General features: G+C 43.3%; 1 protein-coding gene across 2 annotated transcripts in view; it reads right to left on the bottom strand.

Annotated features, from left to right (window-relative positions):
- Positions 1 to 19,430, bottom strand: part of NEDD4 (NEDD4 E3 ubiquitin protein ligase) — a 112,219-nt gene that overhangs the window by 80,725 nt on the left and 12,064 nt on the right. For both annotated transcript variants that reach the window (XM_026648276.1, XM_026648277.1), the window contains exons 2-4: positions 9,810 to 9,883; positions 6,583 to 6,661; positions 5,773 to 5,811 (exon numbers count right to left, since the gene is read on the bottom strand). In XM_026648276.1, the coding sequence (XP_026504061.1) occupies positions 5,773 to 5,811; positions 6,583 to 6,661; positions 9,810 to 9,883 (192 nt within the window). The remainder of the gene's footprint in view (positions 1 to 5,772; positions 5,812 to 6,582; positions 6,662 to 9,809; positions 9,884 to 19,430) is intronic.

The following is a 19,430-nucleotide window of genomic DNA, read 5'->3' as shown; positions in this document are numbered from 1 at the left end:
TCGTGTTATGTGCATGTAGTATTGTCTGGTCTTGCAGCTTTAACAACTTGTAAAATTGCAGAATTCTATTGGAAATCCTGCAGCATGCACAATTTTTGGAACATATACAGTCATTAACCCTTTTGTATTTTTCATTATAAAAAACAATTGAAAAAAAGATTACAAGACTGCTCTCCTTAACCTGCTGTATCACATAGCAGCTAAATCCTGCAAATAATACTGCATGAAGGTATTGCCATAAATCCAGGGAGCAGCGTTTTCTCTCTATGGAGATATTTAAGACATGCAGTAGAAGATGCCTCAGAGGTGGTACAACATGCTCATCTCCTTTTTGGTACAGTAACTCCTCACTTAACGTTGTAGTTATGTTCCTGAAAAATGCAACTTTAAGCGAAACGATGTCCAATTTCCCCATAAGAATTAATGTAAATGTGGGGGGTTAGGTTCCAGGGAAATTTTTTTTCACCTGACAAAAGACTATATTAGGGGTAGGCAATCTGTGGCATGCATGCCGAAGGTGGCACGCGAGCTGATTTTCAGTGGCACTCACACTGCCCAGGTCCTGGCCACCGGTCCGGAGGGCTCTGCATTTTAATTTAATTTTAAATGAAACTTCTTAAACATTTTAAAAACCTTATTTACTTTACATACAACAATAGTTTAGTTATATATTATAGACTTATAGAAAGAGACCTTCTAAAAACGTTAAAATGTATTACTGGCACGCAAAACCTTAAATTAGAGTGAATAAATGAAGACTCGGAGCACCATTTCTGAAAGGTTGCCGACCCCGGACACACACACAGTGTAAGTTTTAAACAAACAATTTAATACTGGTACACAGTGATGATGATTGTGAAGCTTGGTTGAGGTGGAGGAGTCAGAAGGTGGGATATTTCCCTTACTGCTAAATGATGAACTAGCAATTGGCTGAACCCTCAAGGGTTAACTCTCACTCTACAAGGCAGCAGGAATGGAGGGAGGGGGTATGTGTGAGAGAGAGAGAGAGATATGCGCATTTCCCCTTTAAGTACACTGCCTTGTTATTTAGATCAGCTTCCCAAGACCAGCTGCTGCAAGCTCCCTCATCCTGAGCCCTGGTGTGTCCCCCCTGCTCTATGGAAGATGGGGTAAGCGGGGTGCTGGAGCAGGGGGAAGGGGGACACTGACATTAGCCCCCCCCCTTCCTTCCCTCCCTCCCACACAGCAAGCAGGAGTCTCAGGGAGCAGCTCCAAGGCAGAGGGCAGGAGCAGCACATGGCAGTGGGGGGAGGGACAGCTGCAATTGCTAGCGTACTGGGTGGCTGCAGCACAGGGAACTTAGGGGAGCAGGGAGCTGATAGGGGGGCTGCTGGTCCACCCTGGTTCCAAGCCCCCACCAGCTAGCTGCAGCAGGCTGCTCTTCCTGCAAGCAGTAGACAAAGCAGGTGACTGCCAAACAACGTTAGAAGGGAGCATTGCACAACTTTAAACGAGCATATTCCCTAATTGATCAGCAATGTAACAACGAAACGACGTTAACCGGGACGACTTTAAGTAAGAAATTACTGTATCTGGATCCTTGCTAAACGACAGCAGTGATGGAGAGTCAGCTCCACTTTGACAGTGAGCAGAAATGAGCAACCCTTAGTGCAGCATATGAAGGTCACTGATTTTCAAAATGGTTTAGTCCCATGAGGTAAATAACCTCCCTAGGTAGTGAATACGGCTTGTGGTAAAATACCGTAGGTTAGAGGATTGATTTAAATAAAATTAGAAGCCACTTTTGGGAGAAGTTTACATAGGGTCAAGGATCATCCTTACCCTATAAGGATACAGCATAGAGTGTGTCACTGTGGGTCATCCATTAGTTCCTCCATCTTGTAAACTCACCTAGTTGATTCACCACCAGGAACAGGGCCGGTGCTACCATTAAGGCAAATGAGGCGGTTGCCTGGGGCGCCAAGATTTGGGGGCGCCAAAAAGCGGCGCCACCAATTTTTTTTTTTTTACAGCATTCCTGCACTGGGCTGCCGGTGGCGCACTGACACGTGTGGCTCAGACTCCCTCTCCCAGCGCAGCGGTCGCTCCACTTCTCCTGCCTCCCAGGCTTGCGGCGCCAATCAGCTGTTTGGCGCCGCAAGCCTGGGAGGGGAGGAGAATTAGAGCGGGGGCAGCATGCTTGGGGAGGAGGCAGAGCAGAGGTGAACTGGAGTGGGGAGCTGCCGCATGGCTCCCCTGGGGGAGGGGGGAGAGCTGCCGCAGGGCTGGGGGCGCAAGGTGGAAGTTTCGCCTAGGGCGCGAAACTTCCTTGCACCGGCCTTGACGAGGAATGCCCTCTTTTTCAATATATGGAGCTATTACCAGAATTTCCTTGTAATGTCAGTTTGAAAAGCAGCATGTCCCAGGATGGAGACTGCTCTTGAACAGGAGGTAAAACATAAACCAAGCCGTTTAAGTAGGAGGAAAGAATACAAGTGTCATGTACCAATGTATGACAGAAAAACAAACTTTCAGAGATAAGGGGGAGATCCAATAGTCCAGGACAAATGGAATGGAAGACTGGTGAAGATGAAATTCTTCATCTTTCCCCACTTCAGAATGAGTTTCTTGCAGAAGATCCTTGCTCTGAAGAAATTCAAAGAACTCTCTTGCAGAACAATAAAGAACACATTCATCCAGCAAGCATCCAGGCTGTCAGACTGGACCTCAAATTGAGTGGTAGAACCTGACCTTGCTTCTGAGACAAAGAAATCTAGTAGGTTGGGCACAAGGGCTTGAAAATCCACTACTACATCCAGTAAATCAGCGTACTGGAACTGATGAGGCAAGGCTCGGGCTATGATCAAACCCTGGTTCCATCATGTCTCACTTTTTAACCAGGGGATAAAGCAGATGCACTCCTTTATGAATTGGCTCTTATCAGGCAGTCATCAAGGTAGGATGGCCATTACTACTGCTAGACTTTTCTGGGAGCTCTCGTGGTGCTGCAGAGTGCCCAAACTAGTTAGGTCATTCCCCCACACTGAAGCAGAGGTACTTTTGATTATCCAGGTGAAACAGCACAGAAGTAATAATGAAACTGCCATACTGGATCAGTAGTGCAGTCCATTTAATCTACTGCCCTGTCCCCAGCAGGGGCTAGTACCGTGTATTTCAGAGAAAGGTGCAAGAAACCCTGTACTTACCAGATAACTTGGGGGCAGGTTAAGTTTTCTTGTAACCATTCCCCACCATCCAATAGTTAAAATTTGGCTTCTAAATCCTGATGCTTAAGGGTAAATCCCTGTCAAATCTCTAATACTATAAACTTGTATATTTGCTATACATTTAAAACTACAATTGTTTTTTGGAACTCCTGCAAAGCTCTTGACCTCTGATATTCTATGGCAATTAGTTCTACAGTTGAATTTTAGATTGTGAGAAAAACTGTAAAGTTAGTTTTGAATCTCCCACCTTTCAACTTAATCGATGTACCCTTGTTCTTGTGTTATAGCAAAAGGTGACCAGAAGTTCCTAGTCTACCTTTGTTCTACCCATTTATTATTGTGTCTGCTTTTGGGTCCAAACTTAATTATCTCAGCTCTGAGTTTTTCATTTCTTTAATTCCTCTCAATTCCATCTAATTCTGCTAAGTTTTTGAGATGCAGCAGTCAGAACTCACAGTATTCTAAGTGAGGGCATACCATTGATTTATAAGGTCATTATAAATTTCCATTTTGTTCTCCACCCTGATCTTTATGCATCTATTTGCTTTTTTGACTGCTGCTGCATATTGAACAAAGGTGTTCATTGTTCTAGTCACAGTGATGCTCAGGTCTTTCTTCCTTAGGCAAATTGAATTTAGTATCCAGTAACATATACAAGTAATTTAAATTACTTCTTCCAGTGTGCATTACTGTGCATGAAGGCACACAATTTCATTTAGCATGAAATTCACCTCGCCTGTTTACATCTCTGAAAACTCCACTCTTCTTTAGTCTTGACTAACCCCAAGCAGATGTGTTATCTGCAAGTTATCTCCCAACTGCTCTCCCCTTTTCCAAAATAGAAAACCCAGTCTTAAAATGGAGCCTTGTCACACCACTTTAACATTTTGCCATGATGAAAACTGATAATTTATTCCAATGGTTTCCTGTCTTAACCATTTACTGACCCTTGACTATTAATATACTTCTCACTCCACGACTACTTAGTTTCTTTAGTAATCTCTTGCAAGGGTCATCAAGAGGCCTTTTGCAGGTCCAAATAAATGTCCTTTATCCACTAGTTTGACATTTTAAACAATTCTAAAAAAGGTTAGTGATGTCCAATTTTTCCTTTGTAGTTTAGTCCTAGAAAACAATGATCTTGTATGCATTCTATATTTTAGTTATCATTTCAACCAATATACCATGTACATGAGCAGGCTTACTTGTCTCAACTCTCAAGATCATTCCAAGCACTTTATTTCAAAGATACAGGTGTTACAGTTGTAACCCTCCCATCCTCTAGTACAGTAGTCTGTTCTAACAAGGCTGCATATTTTTTCAAAACAGCTAATCCATTTAATTCTTAAATTATTTCAGAAGTCTTGGAGATAGGTCACAAGGTCCAGATGGCATGATGCTTATTATGTCATCAATTTGTTCCAGCACCTCTTCTTTTGACACATCAATCTCAAATAGTACCTCAACAACTCTCCTGCTCTAGTGAAGACCTCACCTCAAAACAGTTTCTCAGCAATATCCTTATCTTCCCAGATTTTTACCTTTTGGTGGTCCAGTGGGTCCACCAGCTCCCTCAAAAGCTTCCTTCTGAAATACTTACAGAATCTCTTATTTGTATTTATTTTTAGCTATTTACTCTGCAATATCTGTCTTGGGTCTCTTAATTTCCTTCTTACATATGGCCTCATGAAATGGTATCCTGAAGAGAGGATGGGGAAAGGCATGGCATGGTGCAAAACATGGATTGAGTACCCTTTTCTTATGGTCTACAGGACCCAATGACTTCTGTTTCTCTGCTTCCTCCCCACTCCCAATACTCACCCAATACTTCCCACTCCCAATACTCAGCAAGCACATCTTTCTGCATTTTTCCTCTAGAAACTTTACCAATATAACTCTATACAAGTGATCACAAATTCAGTAGTTACATACTTTGTTTAAAGCTGATGGCTCAGTTATCAAGCTTATCTATCCATGTTTTTCAGGTGTTACCACTGCTACCAGATCAATATAAAAAAAATGACTAATATGACTTTAAGCAACTCTTATCAATATTTTGCTTTGAATTATCTAATTTACTTTGAAATAGATTTATCTTGTTAAATCCTGAATTAGAGTCCAAGTTAGGAGGAGAGTTAAAATTTCTGCTTAAGTTGTTGCATGCCCTCTAGAGGTTGGTTTGGTGCATGTAAAAAGGATTAATAAGCCCTTTAAGAAAAAAGTTAAACGTTAGATCTATTCCCCACCAAAAGTAATGCAGCTGCAGAACTACACAATTAGGAAGAGCAGTCTATTCAGTGTTTCAGAATATTAAAATTTCTTCAACTGAAAATCAGTGCTTAATAGCCCACCTCAAATAGATGCATCAGAAACAGACTAACTGGTAAATGAGCTATTTTTCTCATTCTGTAAATTTCTACCCAACCACAAAGAAAATTTGCTACAAGATGGTATTTTGCAGTACAACACAGCAAGTTGTGTAAGTATTTGTTTTAGTAGTATTAAGTGCATATTAGTAGCACATATCTTGCATATTACATTAAAGAATGTAAAAATATATAATCAAACTAATAAAGACACTTACTCTAAACAAGAACTCTTCATTCCACTTTGGATTCAAGGTCTACAGATAAAGAGACAACATTTTGATTATACATAGTGTTCTGTACTATTGCCTTGCTTGAAGATCTGCATCTATTTCAGTTGATGTGACACTCTCTTAAGCATAAATAAGTTTTTAAACTTTGCTAGTTAAGATACAAGAAGTCATAGGCCAAAAACCAGGCCTCATGCTCTCCTTCAGTGTAGTGCAGAAGGGAGCCAACTCAAACAAATATTGCTATATTCTGGCCGGTGCACATGGAAAAGGCGCAGAAAGAATGCCACTGTGGCAGTTAGGGAGTGCATGTTTAGTTGGGGAACAGTGACTGCTGCATGCTCCCCTCTAAATCCAACTGATTTTCTATGTTAGTGGCTTTGAGGTTAGTGAGCTAAAAAAAAAAATAACTTCTACTTGCCCCTCTATGTGTCATAGAGGGACCAATAGCAGCATGGCTCTTCAGTGAGCTATGCTAGAGATGGAGGAAGGGAGAGAAAAGGTGAAGGCCCCATGATGGCACCAGGCCTCCCCATGAATGGCCTACTTTTGAGACTACACACTCCTTTTCCATTCCCTTCCATTAAGAAACATATTGAAATGAGAATTCCACAGCAATGCCACAGCTGAGCTGCAGAACTAATAGTGTAAATTATAGAATGTTCCCTTCCTTAGATTCCCCCAACTCTTACCCACAAAGAGGTAGGGGGGAAATGCAGTCCTACTTATTCCAATCTTAGCTTTCTGCCTGGATTCTTGATAAAATAAGGGGGGGAGGGAAGAAGAGGTAAGTCTAACCTTTTTAATAGTTTTTGTTTGAACACTGGTAAAGATTCCATTCACAGGCTCATACACTGTCACTTTCACATAAGGATCACTGGAAAAAAAAGAGCTGAAGTTAAAAAAAAAATCTCCAACAGTTGTCAGTATTATTCTTAATTAGTTTTTAAAATGTTGAAATGTAAGAATCTTCACAACTCCTGTTCATTTAAAGGCTAGAAGGGACTACTGTGATAATTGGTCTGACCACCTGTAGAACACAGTCCAAAGAACTTAATCAAAGTAATTCCTTTTGAACGAGATCATAGACTTTAAAAAACATCCTATCTTGATTTAACAATTTACAGTGAGAGAATCCATCATGATCCTAAATTGCTCCAATGATTAATTACCTCCACTGTTAAAAATGTACAACTTATTTCCAGTCAAAATTTACCTAGCTTCAACCTCCAGCCATACCCATATCTGCTAAATTATGCAATATTTGTTCCCCATATAGGTAATTATAGACAGTTATGAAGTCACCCCTTAATCTTTTCTTTGTTAAACTGAACAGACAGAGCTCTGTTAGGTATGTTTTCTAATCCTTTAACTCTTGTGGTTCTTTTGAAAACCATCCCCAGTTTATCAACATTCCTGAATTGTTGACCACTAAAACTGGGAACACGGTGTTACAGTAGCTGTCACACCAGTGCCAAATACAGAGATAAAATAACCTCTCCCCTCATACTCGAGATACCCATTTATGCATCTAAGGATCCCATTAGCCCTTTTGACCAGTATCTCACTGAGAGCTCGTGTTCAGCTGATTATCCACCATGACTCCCAAATCTTTTTTGGAGTGCTTTCCCAGGATAGTTCCCCATCCTGTAAATATGGCCTATATTCACGGTTTCTAAATGTATGCATTTACATTTAGCCATATTAAAATGCATTTTGCTTGCTTGTACCAAGCTTACCAACCAATCCAGATTGTTCTGTATCAGTGACCTCTCCTCCTCATTATTTACGCCACTCCAATTTGTGTCATCCGCAAACTTTAACAGCTATTTTGTGTTTTCTTCCAGGTCATTGATAAAAGCGTTAAATAGTGTAGGGTCAAGAACCAATCCCTGTGGGACCCCACTAACACCCCCTCTTCCATGATTTTCTGTTTACAATTACATATTAAGACCTATCAGTTAGCCACCATTTAACATGTGCCTTGTTAATTTTGAACAGCTCTGCTTTTTTTTTTTTTTTTTTAAATCAAAATGTGCCTTACAGAAGTCTAAATATATTACAGCATCACTATTACCTTTATCAACCAAACCTGAAATGTCATAACAAGGTATCAGTTAGTTTGATAGGATCTATTTTCCATAAACACTTATTGAGTGGCATTAATTATACTGCCCTCCTTTAATGCTCGATTAACAGAATCCTGCATCAGCCACTCCATTATCTTGCCTGGAATCAATGTCAGACTGACAGGCCTACAAACAGTTTGACAAACTGGACACCATTAAATTAGGCCTGAATAAAGACTGGGAGTGGATGGGTCACTACAAGAACTAAAAAAACAAAACTAATTTATCCATGCTAATTTGCCCCTACTGTTACTCACACCTTCTTGTTAACTGTTTGAAATGAGCCACCCTGATTACCACTACAAAAGTGATTTTTCACCCTGTTGATAATAGCCCACTTTAATTAAATTGTCTCGACCCCCCACTTGGTAAGGTAACTCCCATCTTTTCATGTACTGCTACATATATATTTTCCTACTGTATTTTCCACTCCATGCATCTGATGAAGTGGGTTTTAGCCCACAAAAGCTTTTGCCCAAATAAATGCGTTGGTCTATAAGGTGCCACAAAGACTCCTCATTGTTTTTGCTGATACTGACTAATATGGCTACCACTCTGAAACCGGTCTCCCTTCTACAGTCACCCACATCTATTGAGCTGGTGGACTGTGTGCCATATTCTAGCTCAATGGTCACCAACTGGTCGATCACGATCGACTGGTTGATCCTAGAGGATCTCCCAGTTGATCGCGATCTCTGGCGCCACAGTGGGGCTGCCGCTAAGACAGGCTCCCTGCCTGCCCCAGTCCCACACTGCTCCCAGAAGCGGCCATCATGGCCCTGCGGGCGGGGGGGAGAGAGGGGGCAGGGGTCTCCCTCTGCATGCTGCTCCTGGCTGCAAGCACCGTCCCCGCAGCTAACATTGACCAGGAACGGGGAGCTGAGGCCGATGGGAGCTGCGGGGCGGTGCTTGCAGAGAGGGGCAGCGTGCGGAGCCATGTGCCGCCTCCCCCCCTGGGGACGCACTGGCCCCTTCCAGGATTGGCGTGGGGCCGGGGTAGGCAGGGAGCCTGTCTTAGCAACAGCCATGCTGCACTGCCGACCAGGAGCTGCCGGAGGTAAGTGCTGCCTGGTGGGAGGCTGCACCCCCCAACCCCTAGCCCCCTCTCAGAGCCAGCACCCCAACCCCCCCTGCACCCTGAACCCCAGCCCTGACCCCCCCAAGCCAGCACCCCCACCACCTCCTGCACCCCAACACTCTGCTGCAGCCCATAGCCCCCTCCTGCACCCAAACTCCCTCCCAAAGCTTGCACCCCTTGCCCCCTCCTGCACCCCAACCCCCAGGCTCAGCCCAGGGCCCCCTCCCACACTGCGAACCCCTTGGCCCCAGCCAGAGCCCACAACCCCTCCCAAAGCCCAACCTCCTACCCCAGCCCAGTGAAAGTGAGTGAGGGCGAGTGACGGGGGGGGGGGGGAGGCTTTGGGGAAAGGGCAGGTTAGATCCTGGGTTGTCCTTAAATTCAAAAAGTGATCTTGGATGTAAAGAGGTTGGAGACCACTGGTCTAGCTCCTACCCACATTCAACGCAGCTGCCACTTCCCACTGCTAAGGCATGGATAAGAACAGGGATTATAGCATTCACAGCTAATATTTTGAGCTACTGTGATTTAGCTACAACCTTACCTGCAGAAAAATATGCTTACAACACCTGACCAAGTAGACTCTTGGGCAAGACAATAAGGAGTCTTCAGTTTGACAGCCTTGGTAGAAAGGGCCAGAGACTGGATAATTAGCATAATTTTTTTTTTTTTTTTTTTTTGCAAGGAAGTTTAACAGGACTTGAAGGTACATTGGTACTAGATGGGATAGTAAACAGAGTATTATTCAATATTAGATTTTTGTGAAGAAAATGATGTACCATCAACTCTGCCTTTACAGACCAAGCACATACCCTTACCTGGCTCCTAAGATATCCTTTTTGGCCAGACCAATTCCAGCTATGATCTTCACCCTCACAATTCGTGTGTTTTCCTGAAATATGAAATAAAAAGTTACAGTCCATCTCAACCTCAATTTAAAGTTTATTTTACCACAGTTTAAAAAAAAAAAACCAAAAAAAACAAAAAAAACCCCGAACAATCTTTGGCATACATAACTGATTTCAGACTGAAAGCTAATCTAATCCAGATACTATATTTTGATGGAAATCATCCTGAATTTCAGTAGCAGATTAGTTTTACTTGCATCTCTTATTAAATACTACCACCACTGATTCACACCATACTAAAAACAGAGTTCAGTTAACTTGAATTCTCAATATTCCAAAATCATCATGATACGTTTGGGAAATGTCCTCCAGATCACACATTTCTTTCCTGGAGGACCAAAAGAACGGAAAGTCTGCTCAACAGGATGAATCAGTCAGTAAGGAAGGAAATTCCCAGAGACAGAGGATAACTGAAAGAATAAACGATTGTTATATGCCGCAAACAGCTTTTTCATTTGTACATAAAAACTTCAACATTTATTACTTCTGCAAAACAGTCTTTTATTGGGAACATTTTACTTCAAGTGGTAGGTAGGTAATCTAAAAATGATTAACAGAGTGAAGCCAGATCTAGACTAGGAACTTTTGCTAGTAATATTGGTTAGGAGTGTGATTTTTTTAAAAAATTATATTCATGTACTGGCAAAAGCGACAGTTACACAGATCTGAGTGCTTTTGCCAGGATAGCTTATTTCGTTCAGGGGACTGGTATAAACTATATACTGGCAAAAGAACTCTTACTGATCTAAGTTGAGTCTAGATCAGGAGGGTTTGCTAGTATAGCTATACCAGCAAACTTTTTCTAGTGCAGACTAGACCTCAGTATCACTACAGTTTTTGTTGTTTTGTTAAATTCTAGGTATTCCTGCAGCTGGGGTGGAAATGATTGCTCATTATTCAGGGTAGAGCAATAACAGCTTAATTTAGGAACTATATATTCAAAACAAAGTTGGCATGCCGTGAGGCTCTGTATACCATAGTATAGGATGCCTTATCAAGTTTAATAGATTAGACCTCTTGAGATGATCTAGGAGACCAACACAACCAGGAATGCTAGAACTCTTCCAATGTCATTTTGGAAGGAGAAGGATTAACAATTCCCTGCTTTGATAATAGATTTGTAAGGGACCAGTAGTTTGAGACCTCCCTGCTGGCCCATAGATGACTTGTGCCTCCCCATACGGGGGGGGGGGGGGATGATAATCTAAAGGGGAGAACCCGTGATTGCCCCATATGTCTCCTCTGCCTAGTGACATCCCCTCCACCCCCCCGCACAGCCTGGGTCCGCTGCCACTCTCCCCACCCCATGTTACCTGCATGGGGGTGAAGGGTACTCTGTCCTTCTCCTGCTGCACCACCCCCACCAGGCATTTTCGGCTGCTCTCCCTGGCAGCCGTGCCTGAGCGGGCTGGAGCCGCATCTCATGCAGCTAAAGTGACCACTCTGGGTCGTTGCTCTGTGCGGTGCAGCAGCTCCCCGAGAGAGCCTGGCTGCAGAGGTGGTGGTGCCCCTCCCCGCCCCACCTCTGCAGACAGGGGCCAAGTGAGCCAGAAACATGCCAGAGGGAGGGGACTCTGGCTCACTCGGCCCCTGTCCCTGGCAGCCAGGCTCAGGCGGGGGATGCTGCTACATCGCTGGCAATCACGTGGTCGCCAAAATCTTTGGTGGCATAAGATTGCCAATGATGGCCATAAAATAGTGTGGATGGATATTCACTTTAAGGACCTACCTAGAAATTGATCCGGGTGATGCTTGACCTGTAAGGTAGCATGGACCTTTGGGATTTGCCATGATGGAGTGCAAAAAAAATTTCCTTCCCACAACCTCAGATTGGAGAACAAGAGATTCTCCCCACCCCCAACTTTAAAATTTTTAGAAAGTCGTTTTGGGCTAATAACCTTGAAGAGATAATGGTCAAATGGTAGTTTGGCATGCTCAGCGCATGGAAGAGGGCAAAGACATGTGATGTGGGTTTTAACCAGGCTACAACTTATTAGTCAAATTACATCCAAGGTTCCTGCTGAGGGACAGCCCACCAATCACTCCCACCTCACTGATACTTTGCCAATTCCTGAGGGCTCCCACTGCAGGGGGAGCCAATCACCACACTAGGAGGGTCTCTGGGTGCCTCCACTCACCCACTATCATCCCTGCCTCTTTCGGGGGGTTGAGGCAAGAGGGGACATAGACCCAGCCCCAGCCAGCACTGCCATCAAGTGCATTGGTGGGGCAGTCCCTTGGTTTGCATTTGTTCCCAGGGGGTTAAACATGATGCCCCCATCTTGAAAGGAGATGCCCCCCCATGTGGTCTTTTTGGATCTGGAGCCTAAACCAGTAAGTTCCTGCACTGGGCACCTGCCAAAAGTTATGACTCACATCGGTCCAAACTGTCACCTCTGGGAGGAGGAGGATAATTCCAGCCATTCAGTAGCCCAAAACTCAGCCCTGAGGTTCTGCTACAAGAAAGGCAAAAACCCCAACCAGCATTGGCCAATCTGCTGGTATAGTGAAAAATTCCTTTCCAGCCCCAAAGCAGGCAACAGTCACAGCCCGCAGTGACCTAGAAGGCGGGAGGGTGGATTAAACTATTGGAAATCAGCAAACAGCAAGTGGCTCTGAGCACGACTCTTATCATGGATCCAAATCTCATGCGAAATCCCTCAAGACTTTATGGCGCCAAACCTTGGTGAGATCTCAAGCCTACCCCAGAAGTCCTGTGGGGGACTGGAAATCTTGCAGGACCCAGGCTATGCTGTCCTTTTGCCCTCTCCCATTTCAGGAGCCACCAAAACAAATCCCTCAGTAGGCTCGGGACCCTCTTTGCCAAGCTACAACAACTAACTATATTATGCTATTTTTTGCCTCTCCCCCAAGTCTGTTAAACATATTAGCTACAATAGATTTTGGTGCTTCACTCATTCCTATCATCATAAAAACAGAACCACCAGGTATTAGACTTGACAGTTCGTTGAATAGTTCAAAGAGGGAGTCTCCAAAAAAAAAAGTAAAAAAAAAAAAAAAAAAAAAAAAAAATCAGTCAAGAGCTCATGACCTAATACTAGATTAACCTAGTAAATATACAAAGCTAAGTACAGCAGTCTGAATATACTAGACTGTTGGTATAAACAATGTATTCTTTATCAATAAAGCTTCAATACAAGAATTAACAAAGAATGAATGGCATTTCACGTCATGCATTTAATAACCCAAGACAAGTCTGAGTTTATGCAATAGTTTGATACGCTTAAGAGAGACGAAATTCAACAAATTCCAGCATATACAGAGCTTCTCAGAAAAGGAAATAAAAATATTTCAGTGCAAGCTTTAAGTAGTTCAAGTATTTTTATTCACCTGAATGACTAGGCCTGCACATTACCAGTCTTAACTTTAACACTTGGTGAAGATGCAGTCTCAGAAGATTTTGTAGCCCAAAGAACTCTTGAAAAGGCACAACCTGTGACAGCATTTTGAAAACTGGAGACCTATTACAGTTTGCTGCTTTGTGTGGTTAAAATGAAGTTTGGTTACATAAAAACTTGGGTGCCAAACATAAAATCCACAAAGGAATTTAGGCTCCTAATTTGTATTCAGTTTCCTAATGTCCATTGATTTCAATGGAAATTAAGATCTTAAGGGGCTTCGTGGATTCTGTCCCAAGAGCCAAAATTTATATACAGTACATAGAGTTTAATCTGGGGGGGGGGGGAGGGAAAGAGGAAAGAAATGGTATAGTAACACCATATTTGCACTGTTAAAACTGGAAGATTAGGCAGTAATAAACACTCACATTCTTCAAAAGCAGATTTGTTGGCCACAGGTAGAGTTCTGTATTAGTCACTACAAGAGACAAGGTGGGCAAGATATCTTTTATTGCACTAACTGGGGTCCCAGACCTGAAGAAGAGCTCTATGTGGCTCAAAAGCTTCTCTTTCTCACCCACAGAAATAGGCTCAATAAAAGATATTACCTCACCCACCTTGTCTCTTTAATATCCTGGGACTGACATGGCTACAACTAACCTGTATTAGTCACGACAAGTCAGTTGCCCATGATGGTTTCATCCAAGACCACCCTCTTCTGAAAATCTTTAGTAGTGGAATGGCATGGGAGAGAAGTCCATGATGGGGTAGGATCAAAGGCCTGGTCAACACTACCAAGTTAAGTCGACACAAATCCACTTGCATCAACTTAGTTATACATGTGGCTACACTTAAATTGGTCTCCCACCTGGTAAGCAGCCCGTTACAGTGACATAGTAACACCACATCTCAGAGCAGCACAGAGCTATGGTCATCCTAGTAAGGTCAACACAGTATGAGTAGACACTGCATTAGTTGTATCGACTAACAGTCCTCCAGCACGCATTCCACAATGCCTCTGTCCCTTGCAAGAGTGATCATTCCAGTCACAATTTCCACTGCCCTGGGGTCAGAGGCTGGACAGCTGTTCTCCTGCCACCATCTCCTTTCAGCCTCCCCTCCCCCTCCCCACATACATTTGAAATGCCTTTTCCTTATTGTCCACCTTGGTGAGCAGAACCAGCAGTTCACCTTTGTTGTTTGCATCCAATTGCTCAACTGACCATGCCAGCTACACGCACACACAGAGCTATTAGATGTATTCCAGCGTGGAAAAGGGAAGTAGTACAGGATCTCCTTGGCCTGTGGGAAGAAGAGGCTGTGCAAGTACAGCTATGGCTCACTCACAGAAACAACAACTTTATGAGTAGACTGAGCAGGTTGATGCTGGCAATGGGGCATGACAGGGATCAGCAGCAGTGTAGCATGGAAAGTGAAGGAACTATGCTAGGCATACCACAAAGCAAGCAAGAGCAACACAAGGCCTGGTGCTGCACCGCAGACCTGCTGCTTACCCAACAAACCGCATGCCAGACTTAGAAGTCACCCCATTGGTACCCTGCAAATGACTGTTGATACTAGGGATGTAAAATAGTAAACGGTTAACCAGTAAGCATTGGTCTTATCGGTTAACCCAGCCTAACTTTAATCTCCAGCCTTTGGTGGCCCGCATCTGCTGGCCGACCCCAGGATATAATTTTAATAGTTTAACTGGTTAACTTTTTAAACAATATTTACATCCCTAGTTGATGTCTATGATAGCGACCCTCCTCCTTGCTGTTCATGGCAGGGAGTAGAGGGCAGTGGACTCAAAAAATGCTGAGAGCCTAGAACTGTTTGAGACTCCAGGAGTCTAGCCAGTCCTGCCAGGGAAGCGCAGATGAGCCCTCTGACAAAGGGGGAGGGAGCTTGGATAAGTGTGTACATGAACTATTCCTTGCAGTATGTTTTTTGTTTATTTGTTTTCCTTTCCCACAAACCTTCTCCCCCTCCATTCTTCCCAGGGCCTTTGTTCTCATATAAAAATGGCACCTGGCCTATTTGCAAGTTAAGACAAACTGATTGATTTTTCATTGTTTTACTGGGATAAAGTGAGAAAATAAAAGGTTAGAGAATACATTCTAAAAAGAGTTGTATGGCAGTCTGGTTACACAATCCACATTAGGTGAGCATCATGTGCTTGGGTACAGGTACAACAAACAGAGGTAGAATCAGCCTCCACTTTTCATTTCTTTGGCTTGTTGTGCTACACAGGGGCCTATGTGGAGTACTCTGTTTATCAGAATAGCAATGTCTGCCTCTTATCCTCTAGCAATCTCAATGAAGCTTTCATGTAGATACTCTGCAATCCATTCCTGATGATTTCTATGGATGGCAGCCCTGTTTCTTCCTCCAGGATAGGACACTTTACCACACCACTCTGCCTTGAGTTTGGCTAGCACCACAGGAGTTAACAGACTAGGAGCAAGGTGACTTTATGACAGCTGGGCTTTGTGCCTCTGTCACCATCAAGTGAGAGATATCAGCCAAAAATCATTGCCTGTGAAAACAGTGTCAATATATTTACTATCATTTTCCTGTATCTGTACTGAGGGAGGGGGACAAACCATATAGCAACATGTGACTTTATTCCCCCCCACTACGCCACATTCACCATGATTTTGAGCTTGAGAGAAGTCTGTAGCAAGGTGCTCCGAAGCTACAGGGTCAATAAGCATTTCTTATTAAGGGTATTTGGGGGAGTCACATAAAGGGACCCCCCCCCTTCGTTGACAGCAAATCGAATAGTGTATCTATTAATTTTTATCAGCAGCCTCTGGCGCTGTGGCCTTGAGGGGTCTCCCCCAGCTCTACACCTGCTGAATGTCTGACCCTGATCAGAATGAGAAAGAAGAGGACTAGGGAGGTGATGTTCTGCAAGATCCTTCAAGCCACAATTGTCTTGGACCACGATCAAAGATCTTAGAGGACCCTTTAGAATACAAAAGAGGAGGAAAGACTGAGAATAGAGTGGTTGCTGCACTGAGAGTGGAAAATGCACCATGACATAATGGGGTTGCTCAGGCAACGTACACAAGAGTTGCAGAGCATGGTTGGCCTATAGCCCAAAGATCACACTCAGCAACCTTTGCAGTCATTGAGAAATCCTTGGCTACTGCTCCTTACACCCCCCAGCATTCCACATGGCACTGTGGCATATATCCTTACCTCTTCCACCACACTGCAGGATAAGAACCTTAGCTACACACATGCAGACCTGTGAAAAAAATCAGATTGGTGTATATACAGCCACAATGAACTTCACTGAACTACTGCTTACATACATGGGCATCAATGTTTACTGTTTATTTCTTTTTCACTAGGGACTGTTGCCAAAAGCTTTTAACCTTGTTTGTTTTTATTCGGATTTTATTGTATGCCAAACAACAGTTAACAAAACTCAAGTTCTATTTTTTAGAAAGCCAGAGTATTTTTATGAGTTTACACCAGGGGTTGCGGAATATACAGCAGAAGGCAAAAGGCCAGTGATATTTATGAATGTACTTCAAGTATTATGGAACTCATAGCAGAAGGCAAAGACCCTACCAACTACGGTGACCATACGTCCCGTTTTGGCCAGTACAGTCCCTTTTTTAAACCCTATCCTGACTTTTTTGGCAAAAGTGGGCATTTGTCCCATCTGCTCTTGCCAACTGATCAAGCTGGCAAGCGCAAATGGGACAAAGACCCACTTTTGTCAAAACACTCCAGTGCAGAGGAATGTGTGTGGGGGGGGTGTGTGCATCGATGCCAGCCCCATGCAGGGGGACAATGCCAGCAACAACAGGCCTGCACACTGGGGGAAAGAGGGCTTGACCTAGCCCCACATGGTGTCCCATTTTCCCTTTGGGAAATATGGTCACCCTACTACCAACATAAAATCTAAAGTACACAAGACACTATTTCACAGAAAAATAACACAGAACTCTAAGAGAGTACTTTACTAGTCAGCCACAGTAAAGCCTCCCTCAGCCACAGAGCTCCATGGTTGGCTCTTCTAATAGCCTTCTGGATGTTCAAATTCAGCAGACAGCAGGTCAACCTCACCCTCCACCGTGAGGCAGCTTCCCCCCTTTGCCAATCAGATATTAAGCAGTATACAACATGCAGCTATAACCACTGGGATGTTTTTCCTCACAGAGATCAAATCTAGTGAGTAAAAATTCCAGCACCCCTTCCTACCTACCAAAATGTACCTACCAAAAGTACATTCACCGATTATTCTGCACTTGCTGAGCCAATAGCTGAATCATTCATTGGTGCTATTAAGATGGTCAGAATACAGCTTCATGAGCCAGGGGAGCAAGAGGTCGGCTGGGTACCCCAGAATCACTACTGGCATTTCAATATCACCAATGGTAATCCAGTAGTGAGGAAAGACTATCCCGACTGGCAACTTTCTGAACAGTCTTGTGTTCTTAGAGATGCAAGCAGGGCTGTCCCTAGTTATTCTGGGGCCCTACGCAGGTGAGTAAATTGTGATCCCTCATTGTGATCCCAACTGTAGCAGTACTCCCTTAAGCTGTGCAAATACTGCAGAATCATGCATCTGCATTAGTAATGCAGAGGAAAACTGGTGTTGAGCTCTGCAAGCTCCAAGCTTCTGTCAGAGAGTTGGCAGACACTGAAAAGCACCATTTCTCATTTGTATGGGTTGGATTTCACTGAGGTTGGTATTAGGACTTAAGTGTATGTACAGATCCATAGACCATAATTGTGAAAGGTATTTGGCACTCTTCACAAAATAAATTTGAAATTCCTTTCTTTAGAAACCATGCAAATCCAAGAGTCAGAATAAACTGATCTACACACAAAAAAATAGGACTAATGTAGAATGGTATTTGGGGAAAGCTAACTTTGCGGTTATGCATACACACACACACACACACACACACACACACACACACACACACACATATATACACACACACACACATATACACACCCTCTACCAATTTAAAATAAATATTCCACACACCTCAACTACTTTCAGTCTGTTGGCAAAACTCACCTTAAAAATGGTTTTAACAAATCAAGTACTGATAGGTTTCTTTTCATACTTCAAAACTACTGATCTGTTTTAACTAAAGCTTTCTAAAACAAGTTCATCCTGAGGCTGACAGCAAACGTGGAAGATAGCCTACACAGTTAAAGTTTGGCAGCATTATAAGCAAATGAAAAAAAACTTATGATATGAAGTGTTAGGCAAGTGTTAGGAGGGTTTTAAACTAGGTTCGACGGGGACAGGTGAGCAAAGCCCGCAGGTAAGTGGGGAACATGGAGACCTGGGAGATGGGTGGGAAATAGGAGGGAGTGTGGGCTATATTGGCAGAGAGAAAGGAGGGTCAGGACAAAACTGGGAGGAAAGATCAAACCAGTATCTTAGATGCCTATATACAAATGCGAGAAGTATGGGTAATAAGCAGGAAGAACTGGAAGTGCTAATACATAAATACAACTATGACATTGTTGGCATGACTGAAACTTGGTGGGATAATACACACGATTGGAATGTTGGTGTGGATGGATACAGTTTGCTCAGGAAGGATAGACAGGGGAAAAAGGGAGGAGGTGTTGCCTTATATATTAAAAATGTACACACTTGGACTGAGGTAGAGATGGACATAGGAGACGGAAGTGTTGAGAGTCTCTGGGTTAGGCTAAAAGGGGTAAAAAACAAGGGTGATGTCATGCTAGGAGTCTACTACAGGCCACCTAACCAGGTGGAAGAGGTGGATGAGGCTTTTTTTAAACAACTAACAAAATCATCCAAAGCCCAAGATTTGGTGGTGATGGGGGACTTCAACTATCCGGATATATGTTGGGAAAATAACACAGCGGGGCACAGACTATCCAACAAATTCTTGGACTGCATTGCAGACAACTTTTTATTTCAGAAGGTTGAAAAAGCTACTAGGGGTGAAGCTGTTCTAGACTTGATTTTAACAAATAGGGAGGAACTCGTTGAGAATTTGAAAGTAGAAGGCAGCTTGGGTGAAAGTGATCATGAAATCATAGAGTTTGCAATTCTAAGGAAGGGTAGAAGGGAGAACAGCAAAATAGAGACAATGGATTTCAGGAAGGCGGATTTTGGTAAGCTCAGAGAGCTGATAGGTAAGGTCCCATGGGAATC

The sequence above is a fragment of the Terrapene carolina genome, unplaced genomic scaffold (assembly GCF_002925995.2).
Source record: "Terrapene carolina triunguis isolate 2854851 unplaced genomic scaffold, T_m_triunguis-2.0 Scaffold67, whole genome shotgun sequence".
Taxonomy (NCBI): domain Eukaryota; kingdom Metazoa; phylum Chordata; order Testudines; family Emydidae; genus Terrapene; species Terrapene triunguis.
The sequence above is the reverse complement of the archived record's forward strand: the minus strand, read 5'-3'. Positions and strand labels throughout refer to the sequence as shown.